Here is a 15,854-nt window from a genome sequence, read left to right on the forward strand (position 1 = left end):
TGCCTGCAGGCAAAGCACTAAGTCTTTATTTTTTTTTAAGATTGATTTATTTTATGTATTTGAGTATACTAGCTGTACAGCCATCACGTGGTTGCTGGGAGTTGAACTCTGAACCTCTGCTTGCTCCAGCCCAAATATTTATTACATTGTTGCTGTCTTCAGACACACCAGAAGAGGGCTTCAGATCTCATTATGGAGGGGTGTAAGACATCGTGTTTGCTGTGATTTTTTTGTTTTTTGTTTTTTTTTTTTGAGACAAGGTTTCCCTGGCTGTCCTGGAACTCACTCCTCACTCTGTAAACCAGTCTGGCCTCCAACTCAGATATGCGCCTGCCTCTGCCTTCCAAGTGCTGGGATTAAAGGCGTGCGCCACCACTGCCTGGTGGTTCCTGGGATTTGAACTCAGAACCTTTGGAAGAGCTGTCAGTGCTCTTAAGCGCTGAGCCATCTCTCTAGCCCCCACGTAAATCTTAAAATGAAAAACACCGGGCATGGTGGAGCACACCTTTAATCCCAGCACTCAGGAGACAGAGGCAGGAGGATTGCTGTGAATCTGAGGCCAGCCTGGTCTACAGAGTGAGTTCTAGGATGACCAAGGCTACACAGAGAAACCTTGTCTTGGAAAAATAAAAGAACGAGGGTAGTGTGAGAGTGTGTGTGCTAACAAGATGGCTCAGCAAACACAGACACTGGCCCTCAAATCTGAGCAAATGAGTTTGGTCCCCAGAACGAGGTGGAAAAGGACCAACTTCCATTAAGTTGTCTTTTGTCTTCCACGTGAGCATCGCACGTGCTTGTGCCCCTTCCCTAAGCCAAAAGCACATAAAGCAATCAGCACATCCAGAGCCACTGAGGATTGACGAAGCCGCTGACTCTGGTTTCCCTGTGCGCGCATAAAGGCACGCGCCGAGGGCTGCCCTTAATGATGCCACAATTCTGCTGCTGTTGGGGAACTCGGACTGAGGATGTCTGACCCAGCCATGTTTGTCTAGTGAGCTGCTCCCTAGCCAGAGCCCAGGCAGTGACGGTCAAACGCTTCAGGCTGACTACTGTCCCCACTGAAGGGCCATTGCTCCCGGGTTCTCTTTCTGAGTTCTCTCCTCCCTCACGATGTCAGGTAGTCTGAACAAGGTTCACTTTTTTTTTTAAAAAAGATTTATTATATTTAAATACACTGCCGCTGTCTTCAGACATTCCAGAAGAGCGTGTCATCTCGTTACGGATGGTTGTGAGCCACCATGTGGTTGCTGGGATTTGAACTCAGGACCTTTGGAAGAGCAGTCGGTGCTCTTAGCCTCTGAGCCGTCTTCACTCTTTTAGACAAAAATGTCCAATCTGAACCAGGTCTTGGTTTCTGCAGAGGGGCACTGCCCTTCCACCAGCAGGGCTGGCCATCCTGAGTGGTTGTACCCTGCTGAGCGGATGGTGCCCATCCGTCTGATCTCTAGGTACAGGCTACCCACTGCCCTCAGAGGCCAGCGTCAGGAAGTGGCCATTGGTATGGAGACAGATTGTTATAGTTGCTGTCTCTAGACAGCTCCTGGAGGTGTGGTGTGTTCACACAGCCTAGGACTGGAAGTTGTACTGTGCATGCAAAAGGGGACCAGCTATTTCAATTGTCCAGAAACAAAATGTGTTTCAAATTTCATAAAGTGTCCCATAACTAACAGATGAAAAATAATTTTAGCTTTGAATTGTCACCAAAGTGTAATTACAAGCTATATGATCGGCAAACACAAGACTTGTTTCCTGACAGTAACCTTAATGAGAGGACTGGTCTCAACAACTGCAGCTCAGAGTGCTTACCTTTTGGTGACTTTTTTAACATTGGATCAGGCATCCTGGGTCCACTGTCATGAACATGCACATTTAATAGCTTAATAAGGTGTCCTTTAGGAATTACTGGAGATTTGCAGTTTAAACACACACATACACAAACACATGCGCGCACACGCACACACACATACACACAAACACACATGCGCGCACACGCACACACACATACACACACATACACACACACACACACACACACACACACTTCCCTCTACCATCCCAGTGCAGTCGCTGGGAAAGCATCCTGAGCGCATATCCCATCTTGACCCTGATTTGCTGCAAACTAAGCAATTGGAGCTTTTCTTGAAATACCTTGACTTTCTCAGCCTGGCCTTGGGAGTCCGAGCCGGGGTTAATGGTGTATGTGTGCATCTTCATGCCTGGACACGTGTGTGGGGCTGGGAGAGGCTTTCTGGTGTTGAGAAATAAGTCACAAGTTTGATGTGGGACAGGAGATCTTTGGAAAAGATTTGATATTCAACCACAGAGAGGTCTTAGGGGCTGGAAAGGAGGGGTATATTGGACTGGCCTTACAATTTTCTCTCCGGGACCCTTAGTGGTCAGGAGACAAGTGGTCCGGAAAGAGCCCACAAGCTTTCCCCAAGCCTCGGCAGGAGACAGCCCAGGAACCATTTGGATGCTTAGCCACCTTCCTCCTGCTGGCCAGTCCTTGTGCCTTGGGGAGTGATCTGTGGTATGGAGGGAGAGTCCCAGTGTCCTGCCTGTCCATCCTGGGAGGCTGGGGCAGACCTGGGAAGAGATGGTTTTCTTGGGGGTGTCCCCACAATCTGTACAGCATGAGAAGAAAGCTTTAGCAATGGTGGCTCTTGCTACCCCTACCGACTGCCTTAGGGCAGCCTGGGGAGTGCATCCACCTCAAAAGGTCTGGTTCTGAGGATACTCAAAGTGGTACAGATCATATGGCTCCCCAAAAGTGCCCAGACAGGGGAGTCCCTCCTGGTGACAGCTCGAGACGCTAGCAGCTGTTGCTCTATACTGTGTGAGCGCTCAGTTCAGGCCTGGGCTCCTACCCTCTCAGGTCACGCACGCCTGTCCCTGCTGGCTGGCAGCAGTGAGGTCCACTCCCTCAGCGTGTAGCCAGAAGCAGGACATGGCGATGACCCCGTACTTTACAGGACTTTGTGGCACTGGAGAGTCGGCGACCTCCCGCTGGACCCCCACAACTTCTGTGCTCTTAGAAGTTGCTGTGAGACTTGGCTGCACCAGGCTGAAAGCTCTCATTTAAGATTCTAGTCCTGCTCCCCAGGGCTCCAGCAACCTGCCTCACCTTTTAACAAGCAGGGCTGGCAGCCGCCATCCCTTCCGCTAGGCGACAGGTGTCCTGAGTGGCAGTCCAGGACACAGACCATACAGAGCCCTAGGGACCTGGATGTGTTTGGACTGGACACAGCCCAATTTTGGAAAGAGGGGCGTGTGTACATGTGTGTGGGGTGAGAAGCCATGGATTTTTCTGGATAAATCATGCCCACTGTCACCAGAGTGATCCTTAAGTGTGGGACACATTTCCTTGGACTTCTCTTTTGAAAGGGATCTGGAACCGTGGTAGCCTGAACCTGAGGTGGGTGAGTCCGCTGTGTAAAAGGCTGGTGGGGCTCACCACCCGTCCTGCCTCTCCAGCCCAAGTGCCTTCGCTGGCAAGGTGGCGACCCCTGGCTCTGCCTGGGGTGTGCGCGGGGGAAGCACCGCCTGGATTCCCCCTGCGCCCGGGCCATCGAGTTCCCGCAGCCAGTTCGGGTATCTCGAGTAACCCGTCGTATCTCGGGTTGGGCGGGCGCCCCGACGGCTCCGGGCACCCGCCCCCCACCGCGCGCTCAACCGAGCTGCCCAAGACTAGTCCCCCCAACTTGTTCTCGGCTGTTAACTAGTCGCGCTGGCGGAACGATGGGATGGGGTTGCCACAGCAACCAGACTGGACGTCACAATCCGGGCATGTGTGCCGCCCCCCCGCCGTGCCGCCGTGCCGCGGGCGCTGCCGCCGCCACCCTCGGCCGGCTGCGGGACTCGCGCTGCGGGGCGCGGTGGGCGGAGCGGCCCGGGCTTGGCGGGTGCGGGCAGAGGCGGCTGAGAGCTTGCGGGGTCGACACGGGGGGTGGAGGTTTGGGGGGCGGGGGGGGGCCGGCGGCCGCCATCTTCTCGCCGAGACCGCCTCGCCCGCCGCGCGGGTCTGTCCGGCAGCGCACGGGTTAAGGCTGGCACCGCGCCCGGCGGGAGGGGGGCGCCCACCTCCCCTCCCCCCCGCGCCGGGCATGCGGGGCCCGCTGGGCACCGAGGAGGAGCTGCCGCGGCTGTTCGCGGAGGAGATGGAGAACGAGGAGGAGATGTCAGGTGAGGGGGCGCGGGGACCTGCTGGCCCCGGACGCGGGAGGGGCGCGGGGCTGCGGGCTGCGCTCCCGCCCCGCTGGCGCCGCGCTGGCCAAGGGCGCGGGGCCGGGCAAGCTCCGGGGCGCGGCGCGCGGGGCGGGGTGCGCCGGGACCCTCGGGCGAAGCCGTGGCGGGGGCCTGCGCGGGCTGCGGGGCGGGAGGGGGCGCGGCGAGCCGGGGTCAGCCCGCGTGCCCTTGAAGGCGGCGGGAAGCGCGCGCCGCGGGCGGGGCGAGGACGGGCCGCGCGTGGGGAGCTGGCGATGCCCGAGCCGGGTCGCGCGGACTCCGCTGCTGGCGCCTGACAGTCGCTCCCCAGCACTTTACCGAGGCCGCCCTGGGTTCTTTGCGCGCGGGTGCCCGCCGGGTTCCCAGCCCATCCTGCTTCCTTGCCTGTGGGCCTGACGCCCCAGGGCCACCGCCCCTGCCCTTGCCAGCGGCTTCTCCGAATTCAGCCTCCTAGGTGTTTGTGCCTCAGGGGTTACCTTACAGGAATTTTTCAGTTAACTGCTCCTGTCCTGGCAGGGCCTCACCCTGTCAGCTGCCCTCCCGCCCCTCTGAGGGGTATCACTTCTCAGCTTCCCAAGTCCATGGCTCCTTCTGGACTTTGAGGGACTTGTGAGAGGCCAGAAGGGCCTCCTTCTCCCAGGAATCGACATCCCTGCCGATGAGACGATTTCACACACTCGCACCCAGCTCCTGTTCTGCAGGAGAGAGCTGTACCTCCCCAGCTGGCATCTTCACCAGGGGCCACACCCCCTGCCCCCAGTCTCCTCTTCTGCTGGCCAGCTTGTTTGTTTAGTAGATTTAACGCTGTCACTGGGGCCTGCTGCTCAACCCCTCCCTCCCCTTTCATCCAGGCCAAGAGCCTTCTGTGGGGTGAGGTGTGCAGGGGTATGGTTTCCAGTGGCTCAATCCCAGGCTGAAGCAGCCAGACCCCCTCTCTCTGAAAGGAAGGCAGAGACCAAGCACATGAGAAACCTGTGGCTGTTTTCTACTTAGGAGCCTGACTCTTCAAAGATCCCTGGTGGTGATTGGGGCGTGGCCTTTTGTGGCCTTGCCAGGGAGGATGGACAGCTGAGAGTGGGTCGACAGGCCCATGTCCAGGTCTTCAGTTACACAAACAGTGTCCCCGCCCTCTTCTTCCTGCCTGGCCTTGCTTGCATCGGGGACTTGGTTAGGTCTTGGATGCCCTCAGAAAGGTGGACACACGAGCTGTCAGGGGGTCAGATCTTCTTGCTCCGGTCGTACTGCTAATCTGCCCCTCCCCTCCAGAGCAGGTAGAGGGTTGTCCCTTGGGGCCTTCAGGAGCACTTCCAAGGCCATACTGAGGAGACACTTGCTTCTGTCTCTCTAGCTGGGAATTTTGGGCCTGTCCATCAACCTCTCTTACTGCTTGTCCTCCGGAACCTCCAGGATCCCAGCGCCTTTCCAGGTCTCTGGTCTAATAAGTTTCTCTCCCTCCCCCCCCCCCCCCCCGCCAACCCCCCCCATAGGCTCCCTCTGGAACTTTCCAGCCAGTGGCCAATGACCTTCCTTTCTTAGACCCAGACCATTGAGCCATCCAGTCTTCCCATTGCTCCTTCTCCCCCACACAGCCTCAGTGTGCTCTAACTCCTGATGCCTGATGGTATTGCTGTGGAACCCTGCAGATGCCATCTTGTCCCGGGGCCCTGGCTTTGACCTTTATCCGACTCCTGTCCTTGGTTCACAAGTTTGTTCTGTCCACGTAGGTTCTAGCCGCATTGCATTGTGGGACACCCTCTTTCCTCCTCACCACAGACTCTCTGGCCCATTGGAGGGGTTATTTGCTCTGGACCCCTCTGTCAGTATCCCCCAAGTGGAGCCCCTAACTACAGTCTAGACTGAGGATACCCGAGAGATTGTGCCGAATCGTGAGGAGGAATCTCTAGGGCATCCCTGGCTCCCTGAATGTGGGGACATCGTAGCCCAGCCATGTCTGTCAGCAGTGTTGGCTGCCTGGCCTGCTAGCTGCCTCTCAGGCCCCTCTTCAGTGTGGGGTGGAGCTCCAGGAACGTGACCTCTCAGCCCCGCCCCTGGAGCCAGATGGGAGGAGCCAGTGTTCTGGAAGCCTCTCAGTAATGCTCAACCAGCATCGGTTGTGGGGGTCTGTGCAGTGTTTCCTACACGTGGCTTGGCTTTGGCCAGTTCTCTCTAGTTCTGTGAGGAGTGGGTGGGTCTGATGTGAGGAGCAGAGTCAGGCAGGCTCGGCGGTGTGCAGCTGCCCGATTCCCAGAGGAGTGTGCTGGTCAAAGGGAGGACTTAGACTTGGATGGATGGGGGCTTTAAGTCCCAGCAGTGTTCTGGTTAGTTCTGTGGTGTTGGTACCAGCCCCTCTGCCCCTCTGCCTCAGTGTCCCCCACTTGTAGAATGAGTCCAGCACCAGCTACCTCATAGAAGGTTATTATGAGGTCTTGTAAGATAGCACACATAGAACATTCAGGTCACAGTGCCCAGCTAACCACGGCAGGGGCAATTAGCACCATCCGAAGGGGGTCGCAGTCCTGCCTCCCTAAGGACATGCTTCTGAGACTTGCACTCTTATCCAGTAAGTGCCGGTCGGTCAGGGAACCTGGGTTGGCCGAGGGCTGGGAGTGAGAAGCCCGAGGAGGGGCTGAAGGCAGAGAGGGAAAAGCCCCTCAAGACTTTTTCTCAGAGTTGGGCTCTGCTGGGCTGGAGGTCTCCATGGTTGGTTGCTTCAGTCCTTTCTCAATCACTTCCAAGCTGATGAGCCCAGCCTGTCTTCCTGCTGGTCCCAGGGAGACCTGCCTGGTTCTCGTCTCCGTCCTACAGATCTCCCTGTGGGAGTGTCTCAGGTTCCTTAGGGTCAGAGGTGAGGAGAGCGTGACCCCACAGCTCCGAAGGGCCCATGCTTCTATGCTGGCCCTTCATGTGGAGTGGGAATGTTCTAGGGAACTTGATGTTTCAGCACCCGCTCAAGCATCTCATTATCCATCCACAGTACCAACCACCTAGCCGTCCATCCATGCATCAATCCATCCATGCATCAATCCATCCATGCATCAATCCATCCATGCATCCGCCCACTCACCCATCCATCCATCCACCCATCCATCTATCCATCCATCCATCCATCCATCCACCTACCCACCCATCCACCCACCCACCCATCCACCCACCTACCCATCCACCCACCCACCCATCCACCCACCCACCCATCCACCCACCCATCCACCCACCCACCCACCTACCCATCCACCCACCTACCCATCCACCCACCCACCCACTCATCTATCCATCCATCCACCCAACCATCCACCCATCCATCTATCCATCCATCAATCCATCCATCCATCCATCCATCCATCCATCCATCCATCCATCCACCTATCCATCCACCCATCCATCCATCCACCCATCCATCTATCCATCCATCCATCCATCCATCCATCCATCCATCCATCATGCATCTGTCTGCCAGCTAGCACTCAGCATTCATCTGTCTGTCCATCTACCCCACCACCCGTCTACTTAAAACTTCCTCTCCATCCATCTGTCCATCCACTCCACCACCAGCTATCCACTCACAAGGTCTGGATTCATACACCTGTCTTTCCTGCATGCATGCATCCATTTGTCCACTACACCCATCCATCCATTATTCGTCCATCTGTTTCTGTCCATCTACCCACTCCCGTTCAATTTCTTACCATCTATCTACCCATCCCCCCACTTAACGTAGATTTCTTGAATATTTTTGAGCAGGTACTGAGCAGTGTGTGGTACCTAACTTTCTGGGGGCGCTTTCTTTTTCTTTCTTTTCTTTTTCCTTTTTTTTTTTTTTTTGGCAAGGTCTCACTATTTAACCCTGTTCTGGAACTCATTCTATAGATCAGGCTAGGCTCAAACTCATCAAAAGATCCTCCTGCCTCCGTCTCCCGATTGCTGGGATTAAAGGCGTGTGCTGCCACATCAGGCTCCTGGGTGTGTGTGTGTGTGTCTTGCAGAGGAACCTATAAGAGCTTTCATCTCTGCAATTCTGACTTCATCCTCCTCTCCCTGGCTCTCTCTTGCTCTGTTCCTTCCGTCAGCCTTTATCTGGTCTGTCTGGCATCTCTGCCTGTCTCGTCCCTGTGTCTTCCTGTGACGTGCCTCCGGTCTTGAGCTCCATGGTGTCTTTATTCCCACCATGCCTTGCACCTGGCTAGGGGCTTCTGCCTGCTTCCCTGGGCCGTCCTCACTCTCCCAGCTTCCAGTCACTTAGGATAAGAGCCTCTCCTGCTTCTCTCCTCCCTCCTTCTCAGGAGGGCCGCTTCTATGAGATGCCAATGAGGAGATGTCTGGGTTTTGTTAAATGTCATAAATAAATTATTAATTGCCTCTTGGGTGGTTGCACAACTCTGGCTCTGCCGAGGGCCTGTGCCACAGTGGGGAGGTCCAGAGATTAAGGAGATCTTTGGTCTAGGCTTCTCAGTGTCCAGAAGTTCTAGCCCAGAGTTCCCCCACCACGTAATCCCTCCTAGATTCTTTCTGCGTCACTCAATTGCACACTTGTGTGTGTGGGGCGGCTCTTGTTCACAATTCTGCCCAGGAAGAAAGCTATATCGTGAAGCCCATTTCAAAGATGAATGGTCAGTGGGCAGGCCTTCAGGGTGCCGGGTCAGGAAGGAGGTGGGGGTTGAAAGCCCTTGGTGCTTCTCTGGCCTTCTTCCCTCCTGACCACTAGGTGGCCCTGTTCCCTGCTCGGAGATGGGTTGTAGGGTCTGAAAATAGAAGGAGCCCCTACTCCCTGGGTTCCCGGAAGGACCATCGACTGAGCTAGCTCTCCATCGATGATTGATCTGCTCACCTCAGACACTAGTGATGGAGGTCTTGTCCCAGCTTCTCCCTCTGACCCCTAGTCCTCCCGCTCACAGAGCCAGACGACATAACACATAACGTCTTCTATAGTCCTGTTGGAAGGCCTTCCTGAAGGCTTGTTCTTCCTCAGAGGAGGTGGGGCCTGGAGCCTGACGGGACTCCACCCTGGGTGTAGACTACATCTGTCCTGATTTGCACGCCTTCCCCCACCCCCACGCTCATCTCTCAGGCTCTGTGAACTCTCAGACCCTCCTGGAGCTGGCCTTAGGCACCTCAGCGCTCCCAGGGTGCAGTCCTGATCTTGGCACACAAGGCACACTGCTAAAATATTGAGTCCTGCGGAGGGTAGAGCAAGGAGAGAGCTCACTCTCTGGTGCGTGCCTTTAGCCCAGGTTGTCACATGGCCTCCGACAGTGGTGGAACCGAGATACGGGCCGGCGAGGAGGTCCTCAGAGTCTGTCTATAAGCAGGGGCATTGAAATATCTTGTCTTGCGACATAGCCTGGGTTGTCTTTGAACTTTGATATTACACCCCTCCCCACCCCCCGCGACTGTGGAGTGCCGGGATTAGCGACCCGGGCCATCACAGCTGGCACGGTGCCGCTACTGTAATTTACTAGCTGGGAGGGTCACCCGGCTAGCTCATCCGCTACAGCTACATGCTGTAGGCCTGCGCTGGGGGCTGTGCGGCCAGCTGACAAGGGGCAGAGAGCAGGAAAAGCTTTGGAAGCCGAGCCTTTACCTGACAGGTTCTGTCACCGACCCTCGGGCTCTCATCTTCGAGCTGTGTCCCATCCCAAGTCTCGGACTTCGCCCCCCTTGCTCCTCAGGCCTGCTCTGCTTAGCTAAGGAGTCACCAAGCTAATGGTCCTAATTATAGCTGGCTGGGATCGATGGACCCTCCAGCCCTGGGGCGGGGCGGGGCGGGGCAGGGTGGGGCTGGTGTTAGAGGGTACTGCCAGGCTGGCCAGAAGGGCAGTGGGGTGGGGCAAGCCCCCAGGGGCTGACTGTTGGCAGGACAAACTTTCACGGGCTGGCTGCCCCCACCCTGGAACCCTCACTCCAGGGTAGTGAAGTCCCATCTCCCTCACTGGCCACGTGGTGTTAAAGCCAGCCTCTGACCTGCTCCTGGCCGACGGGGCTGTGAGGGGGAACAACAGGGTTGACAGCACAGGTCTGAGACTTGGGTGTGGCAGGCGATGGGGTTGCTTGAGGCTGGATCCAGCTCAAGCTGGATTTTAGAAGGCTCTGGACCTGTTGCTGAGGAGGGGGTGGTCCATGCGGGAAGAGGGGACTGGAGCGTCGGTGCAGACAGTGTGGGTGATGGGTGGAGCCGGTGTCACAGGCCAGGCCTCAGGTATCTGTCTTCGGGCTACCGGAAGCTGTGTGGGGACAGGAAATGTTTGTCAGAGATAGGCGTGGTCAGAGCTGGGTCCCCCATTTTCATGCGCAAGCTCTGAACATTTCTCAGAGGGATTCTTTTTCTTTTTATGCAGTCAGCCTTGGGCTGCGAGGTCGTCTTGTGGAGGGGGTGGGGTGGGGGTCTGTACATGAACATGAGGTCTGTTCTGGATGAGTTATAGGTAGCTTGGGGGCTCCTTCTTGCCACGGGTGGACCACAGGCTTCTTTCCAGAACATTCCTAGCTACCTGTGCACCCCCTCCCTTCTGCTGGTCAGTTGGGAGACATGTGCTGGGCTGGCTTCCTAAGCCTGGGGATTCCCCTGCTGGGTGGAGACAGAGGCCTGCCCAGAGCAGGCAGGAGGGAGAAGGGTCCCCTCGGGATTGCATCAGCCCGGAGCCTGTTACATAACGGGTGTGGCACGCTCCCAGGGAATGGGAGCTTCTGTCTAGCGGGGTGTCTGGGGTGTTGGGAGAGGACACAGGTGTGGATAGGTGTCCCACTGGCCACCGTAGCCTGGCCTGCTTCCCTCCTCAGCTGTCAGTGCAGCTGCTCCGACTCCTCCACACCCAGGACACCGCCGACTCAGAGGGAGGCCTCTGCAGATTCTCCCGCCTCTGGCACCTCAGAGCTCGAAGGAGCCCTGGGTTACTTCCAGCATCAGCTGACCCCGGCTTGGCCCCCTGGCCCGTGGAAGCCTAAGTCAGGAACATCCCTTGTGCTCTGGAGTCCTGCGGAGACCACGACAGCTCTACCCGCCACATGGACCCTGTCTTCTCTGTAGCTGGGTACTGTAGTACTCGGTACTATGGTACTTGCTACTGTAGTACTCGGTACTGTAGTACTTCTTTGTAGCTCAGTACTGCAATAGTCCTCCAAGAATGACCTGCATTTGGAGCGTACGCAGGCTGCCTCCCTGCAGGCCTCCGGTCCTACCTGGAGCCTGCCTTCTCCTCTCTGTATTGGCAGCTGCTTTCTGGGTTCCCATTTATACAGTAGGGGGGGGGGGGCTGGGACTTTGCTGCACACTCTCCTCAGCCTGGAGACTCCGGGGAGCTGTGTTGGCCGGCAGGGCTGCTTGTTCCTCACATGGGGGTCCTGGTGCCAAGGGGTACTTTGCCCCTGTAGGAGGGTCTAGATGTGCAGATTGACTGTGTAGGGCTCAGAAAGGGGATTGTAGCTACTCCTCGCAGTGCCCTCCGAGGGCGGGGTACGTGTGATTGGTTAGCCACCCGGTCTCGCGAGCCACCAAGACCAGTGGGAACCTGTCTTCCTCCCTCTGGACTCTGGAGTCCGAGAGATTCAAGGCTGGCAGGTAGACTTGTGTGGGACCTGGGGGATGGGTGCGTGCGTGCGTGCGAAGACGTGACTGGCCTCCTCTAGACACTCACTGTGCACACAACAGGAGGTCCGGGGCCAGAGGAGCCAGGCTATGCGCTGGAGAAGGCCTTGGGCCTTTGGGGCTACTTTGTTCTAGAAGCCTCTTCCTTTGCCCCTCTGCATGTCTCTCTCTGTATGTCTCTCTCTATCTCTCATCTCTCTGTCTGTCTCCTGTCTCTCTGTCTCTCTCCTTTGCCCCTCTGCATCTCTCTCTCTTTCTGTGTCTCTCTGTCTCCTGTCTCTCTCTCTCTGCCTCCTGTCTCTCTCTCTGTCTCTGTCTCTCTCCTTTGCCCGTTTGGGGTGGTCGTCTTTCTACTCCAGGTGGTTTGGTTCTTGCTCCCGTGTCCTGCAGATGACCCTCACTACCTCCCCCCTGAGGTCACATGAGTCTGATGCATGGGAACACTGCCTCAGCTTGGATTTCTCCAGTGGAGGAGTCGGGCTTCAGATAACCATGTTCCCCCAGTACAGCAGTCGTCCCTTTCTTCTTTTGGGGTGATGTGGAACTAATTAACCCCAGGCCCCCAGTCCACCTTACCTCCTCTTGGAATTTAAAAAATGTGTATGGTGTGTGTGCACCTGAGTGTGGAGGTCAGAGGTCACCATGCCCTCCTTCTTTGTCACCCTCTGCCTTGTCACCTTTAGACAGGATCTCTTACTGGGCCATCAATTGCCCAGTTTGGCCAGGCTATGTGGCTAGCAAGCTCTCCTCCAGTGCCAGGGTTACAGGCATGCTCAGTCATATCTGGCTTTGGCCTTTAATTCTTGATGTCAGTGAGGGACTTTGGGATTCACAGGCAACTTCTGGAAAACCCACGTGTACAACAGGCTTGGCACTGTGCGTCTACGTTGGGTGTGTGTATTGATTTCCTGCACAGAGCTGGGCAGGGGAGCAGCGTAGTCTTAAATACCTCGTTAAGAGAAAATCCTAGCCGGGCTGTGGTGGTGCACGCCTGTAATCCCAACACTTGGGAGGCAGAGGCAGGCGGATCTCTGAATTCAAGGCCAGCCTGCTCTACAGAGCAAGTTCCAGGGCAGCCAGGGATACAGAGAAACCCCATCTTTGAACAAAACAAAACAGAAAAGAGGGATCTTATCAAGCCCGTGACTGATTACTATGCCGACTCCATTAAGTGTCTGGCTGGCGGGACCCGTGTCTCTTACTGTCTTACATTCTCGAGTCACATCTGAGCTATACTTGAACCTCTGGGGACCGTGATAGGCCTTACTCAGCTTGGTCTCTCTGTTGGGCCCCAGCCCTTCTTGGTCAGCTAGCATGATGTTGGCATCCTGTGAGGCCACTTCTCCCCCAGGGCAGTAAGGGCACCAGATTAGGGACTTGCTGTTGCTTCCTGGGTTCAGGGCTGGGTGGTTATCATCCCTTCTTACAGAAAAGGGAAGGAGAGGTCAGAGAGGTGAGGCGACCTGTGTCGTCTCGCAGAGCAGACATGACTGCTGTCACTTGGCTTAGGACCGTGCTCACAGGGCTGTGATGGGGAATGTGGTGGTGTAGGGGGTCTCACGGACTGCCTTTGGCTCTGTGTCCCTGTTTCTGAGAGAAACTGAAGGTGACCCCTCTCCCTTCCAACTCCTGCAGAAGAAGAAGACGGTGGCCTTGAAGGCTTTGAGGACTTCTTTCCTGCAGAGCCCGTGAGCCTTCCCAAGAAGAAGACGAAGAGGCTGAAAGAGAGCAAGTCCAAAGGGAAAAGGAAGAAGAAAGAGGTGAGGCACACTGGGGGGCGGGGCGGGCGCGGGGGGGGGCGGGGCGTGGTGTGGTGTGGCGGAGGGGGCGTGGTGTGGCGTGGCGGAGGGGGCGTGGTGTGGCGTGGCGGAGAGGGCGTGGCAGGGTGGGGCGTGGTATGGCATGGCAGTGCGGGGGCGGTGTGGGACATGGCAAGATGGGCCAGGACCTTGAATTGCATAGAATGGAGACGTCTTGAAGGAACGCCCCTGGGATGTTCTGTTTCTTAAGAAGGTTGGAGGGTCAGCGGTCCTTCTGTCCGGAGCTGGGACACCATGATACTATCACTGGCTGTCTGCATCATCTCACAAGCACCCTGGTGACTGCAGTGCAGCCCTCCCTCTCCCAGGCTCCTTAGTGAACTCCACGGAAACTAGAGAAACACAGGGAGGCTTTGGTGGGAGGACCGGCTGGGTGTAAGGGTTGTGCTCACGCCTGGAGACCCAATTGCACCTGGTTCTGGTGGCTCTGACAGGAGCGGTTGGGACTCAAGGCTGAAGAGGCGAGATGGCCTGCTTTCTGACATGACGCCTCCTCCCTGTGCCTCGCGCTGACACGCTTCATCTCTGGGATCATGCTTGGACATGGGTGGTGTGGGGAAACTGAGGCAGGCATGTAGCTTAAAGTCTCTCCCATTTGGGACAAGACTGAGCTGAGCTGCGTTGTGACTTCTTACCCCCCCCCCCCCGCATCTCTGGGTGCCCCGTTAGGAGGGTGGGTTATCTACTTCTTCTTATAAAGGAGGAGAGCGGAGTTGCTCAGAGACCCACCCAAGACAGCCTCATGCTCGTCCCTCAGTAAACCTGAGTCACTGCAAGGCTGTGAGATGGTTTTCCTGGGGCTCCAGAATGCAGGCGAGGTGCAGAAGGGAAAATGATGGTGCGGGGTAGGTGGGAGCCACAGCCCACGCGGGGCTCGCCTCCATCTTCTTCCCGTGTTGGGTGTTGTGATCATAAAAAGAGAAGAGCTTAGACAGAATCCTAACATTGGGGACATGTCAGACGTGAACCTGGCCAGTGAGGGGCAGCCACGGAGAGGACTGAGGGCGCCTGAGGGACCCAAGCCTGCGGGCTTTCTCCGGTCTCAGTGTCTTGCTTAGGGCTGTGAGCAGAGCCTACACTGAGGGTTCCCTTAGCAGTGCATGGCCACCCCCCTCCCTGCCAGTTTTCCTTCTAGGGTACCCCAACTCCTTCCTTGCTATGTATCTTGGGATGTGTGTATGTGTGTACCACTCTTTGCTCTCCTGGAGTCTCTTTGACCCCTCAGCTTTGACCTCTCCACCTGTCTGAAGACTCTCTGTAGTCTGGTATGATGTTTAGAATTGGTGTGTTTGTCTCCTTCCAAAACACCCCCACCTTACCGTGGGCAACTCTGTAGCTATTTCCAGCATGTTTCCTGATTCCTCCCTGCAGGAGATGAGGCTGGGGTGGGCCAAGGTCTGGGAAAGGAGTCACTCCACACCCCAGAAGTCCAAGAGAATCACCCTGCCTCCCGGTCTCACTTCTTCCTCCTGGCGTGTTTTGACTTCTCCATACTCTAAGGCTTCCCCCAAGGTGTCCCCATTACCCAGATGAGGAAGTGGAGGCAGGGCGTGGGAGCAGGCCTGGTGCTTGGACAACTCCCCATTAATGGAAGGAGGTGCTAGGAACCAGCTCCTTTGAGATGCCCGCCCCTCCCCCCACTCCAGAAACTTTCCCGCAGCCACTGCCTCCTACTGATAAAGCCCCTCGGGCCTGCAGATCTGCCCGTGGTGTCTGGGGTGGATAGGTTCTTGACTGTGAAGCCCTGGGATTCAGGTGCCCGGGACTTTCCGGTTGAAGCTGTGAAGTCCCACTCTGTTGTTACTGTTCTCCGCCCGCAGAGGACAGGGGCCTCCCTGACTTGCTCTCAGACGTCAGGTCTTAGGCTGGACCATGTCCGCTGTAAGCCCAACAGGGCTTCCCAGGGTTCTATTCTAAGCAGGCCTGTCTCTCTTCTCCCTCCTTCCCGGGCACAGGGTTGCCATGGCTCTGGTAGGAAGGGGGCTGGAGATGGGGGGAGGGGCTGCAGGGCTGGGGGTATGGTGGCCTCCAAGGCCAAGGAAGGTAAAGCCACAGGAAATCTTTGCCCAGTGACTTGGGGCTCTTGGCCTCTTTTTCTCAGGACATGTTTTTTCCCTTTCCTTTTGTTTTCTTTTTCTGGTTCGGTCTTCAGTCGCACGCACTGGCTCTCCCTCCAGCCTCTGCCGTATTAATCTCTGTCTCTCTCTACTTCATTTTCCCACTCCCCTCCCATT

The 15,854-nt window shown here is 56.5% G+C and overlaps 1 protein-coding gene across 1 annotated transcript in view; it reads left to right on the top strand.

Moving 5' to 3' along the window:
- The first annotated feature begins 4,103 nt into the window (after positions 1 to 4,103).
- Chd5 (chromodomain helicase DNA binding protein 5) overlaps positions 4,104 to 15,854 on the top strand; it is a 49,919-nt gene continuing 38,168 nt past the window's right edge. Inside the window, exons 1-2 of the mRNA XM_052175767.1 lie at positions 4,104 to 4,182; positions 13,436 to 13,560. Of these exons, the coding sequence (XP_052031727.1) occupies positions 4,104 to 4,182; positions 13,436 to 13,560 (204 nt within the window). The remainder of the gene's footprint in view (positions 4,183 to 13,435; positions 13,561 to 15,854) is intronic.

The sequence above is a fragment of the Apodemus sylvaticus genome, chromosome 3 (assembly GCF_947179515.1).
Source record: "Apodemus sylvaticus chromosome 3, mApoSyl1.1, whole genome shotgun sequence".
Taxonomy (NCBI): Eukaryota; Metazoa; Chordata; class Mammalia; order Rodentia; family Muridae; genus Apodemus; species Apodemus sylvaticus.